At 43.3% G+C, this 2,244-nt stretch overlaps 1 protein-coding gene across 1 annotated transcript; it reads left to right on the forward strand.

Moving 5' to 3' along the window:
- The first annotated feature begins 215 nt into the window (after positions 1–215).
- Positions 216–1,107, forward strand: LOC129302994 (uncharacterized). The gene is made up of 3 exons (XM_054941968.1): positions 216–630; positions 700–803; positions 883–1,107. The coding sequence occupies exons 1-3, from the start codon at positions 216–218 to the stop codon at positions 1,105–1,107; spliced, it is 744 nt and encodes a 247-aa protein (XP_054797943.1).
- Positions 1,108–2,244: the final 1,137 nt, after the last annotated feature.

Consider the following 2,244-nt stretch of genomic DNA (forward strand, 5'->3'; position numbering starts at 1 on the left):
GTGCACTTTGCTCCTCGCAATTATCTTGTCATTAATTACTCTTTTTTTTTTTGGGTGAGAAAGCCTAGAAACTAGGAAAAAATTCAATTGAGATGTATCATGAGATGATTATGAGTGGACTAGAGATATGAAGAATTATGAATTGGATTGGATGTGCGGGTTAAGTGAATAGGATGAAAGAAGCGGAGAGGGGGGTGTTGAAGAGACGACTGAGAATGGGAAAGCAGATACTGGTGGCGGTCTTCTTGGCATCGTCCGCTGCAGTGGTTGTTCCACCTCTCGTGGTGGTTTCAGTAGTTGGGATCTCCGTTTCCATCCCTTTTGGCCTCTTTTTGGCTAGCCATGCTTGTACGCACAAGCTGATGAGTCAATTGCTCCCGATGCCTGCTACACCGTCTTATGTTGAGGGGCGCAAGAAGGAATGCGTTGTTAATCATACAACGAGGGGGATTGAAATGGGAGAGAACGAGGATGGACAAGGGTTTGTCACCAGCTATGAAGCATCCCCAGCAGCAGGTGATCAAAGCATTGGAGATGGAAAAAAGGAAGATCCCCAATTAAGCGAGCATATTAAACAAATTGATGACAGGCCAATTCCAAGTCTAGTGACTGCTGATGAAATACATCCAGGTAATTTTCCTGTGCTATATTTAATAAGTGCACTAAACAATTACGTCTATCTGAAATTAATTATTGCAGAATCTTCCAACCCCGTGGTGAATGCCGTTGCGGATGTGCAGAACCTTAGACAATGTGGATGCTCCTCGGCAGGACACATTACGAATCATCCTAGTAATCATGAGGTGAAGTCCCAATTTAATTACTAGGTGATGCTGATGTTGGAAATTGCATAGCGAGAGAATGAGGGGATTGAAATTGCAGGTTACGGTGAATGAGAAGCTATGGAAAGAGATTAATGCCATCCGCGTGATAGTAGGATACGAAGGAACACCAAAAGCGTCATGCATCAATGAATTAAAGAACTTGTATATCCTCGCTGGAGTTGAGCCACCCTCCCTGCTCAACGCTTCCGGCAATTCCTGTGAAATCCATGACCAGCTTCACTTTCTCATGTCCATTCTTGGAGTCAAGTCCAATGGGCCTTGAGACTGCTTTTTGCCTTCTTTGGAGATGCTTAGGAAATGATTATAATGATGGATGGCTATTAGTTTTTTTAATTCTATCTAGCCTTTTATTTTAAGCTATCCAAACGTAGCACTTTTTTTCATTATCTTGCTTTTATTTGTTATTTGTCACAGGGTTAACAGTCATTTCCCCCTCTCGACCTTACTGAAAAGGCCATTCGTGCCCGTAACATTATTTTCTCGTTTATATGGATCTCATATTTAAATTTTTCAATATTTTTTATTAAAAAATAATCACGTTGTATCATTTTTTATATTTTTTTCGCCTCATCCTCCTGCCCACAAGCAGCAGCAGGACAAGCAAGATGATAGCATAAGCAGAGTGTCTATGAACTTGGACGTTATGGGTGCTATCCTATTGTTGCAGATTCTCCACCACCATCCCAGTCATTGAAGGTCCATGCAAGAAGAAAGAAACCAGTGAATAAGAGAGGATTTAAGAGATGTGAATTTCTGGGAGAAGAGCTTTTGAACTTAACACAGACAGAGAGATGGGAAATAGGTGGTTGATTGGTTGAAGAAGTTGTGAGCTGGGCGCACAGAGTCGATAGTGAAGTCCTTGTCCTCGTTGCCATCTTGCACTGGTAACGACGAATCCATCATCCTCAATTGTCTTGCCGCCTTGACCCGAGCATCATCATTCATTGGCTACTTACATAGCACACACTTATAGTTACAGAACCCTCGTTGCCAGGCAAGCTACTTAGCTTGAGATTGGTGCATCTCCTGATGGCGATAACCGAGGCTCTCACCGGTGTAAACAGCAATTGTGATCTCCCACGGAACCAACATGGAGAGGCTAGTAGCTTACTTTTATGAACGCCTTGAGGGGCTTAGTAGGAGGAGAGCACAACACGAAGCATTTGAATTGGATCGCCAACAATAACGATCAGAATCGTCAGTAGATCGACATGCATGGACGTTGCAGACCACAACACGCGCCTCGCCAATATCCAGAATGATCTCATGAGTGCCATTGACAAGATCTTCAAGTTCAACACTTTCCCCATCAGCCATCGCGAGCAAGTAGCCATTGAAGATTGTAAGAAGCTCTTTGATTTCTCGGTGTTGGAGCTGGCCATGAAGAGAAGAGAGGCAA

Source organism: Prosopis cineraria, unplaced genomic scaffold (assembly GCF_029017545.1).
Source record: "Prosopis cineraria cultivar Desert tree isolate PC_DT_omini unplaced genomic scaffold, ASM2901754v1 PC1, whole genome shotgun sequence".
Classification (NCBI taxonomy): Eukaryota; Viridiplantae; Streptophyta; class Magnoliopsida; order Fabales; family Fabaceae; genus Prosopis; species Prosopis cineraria.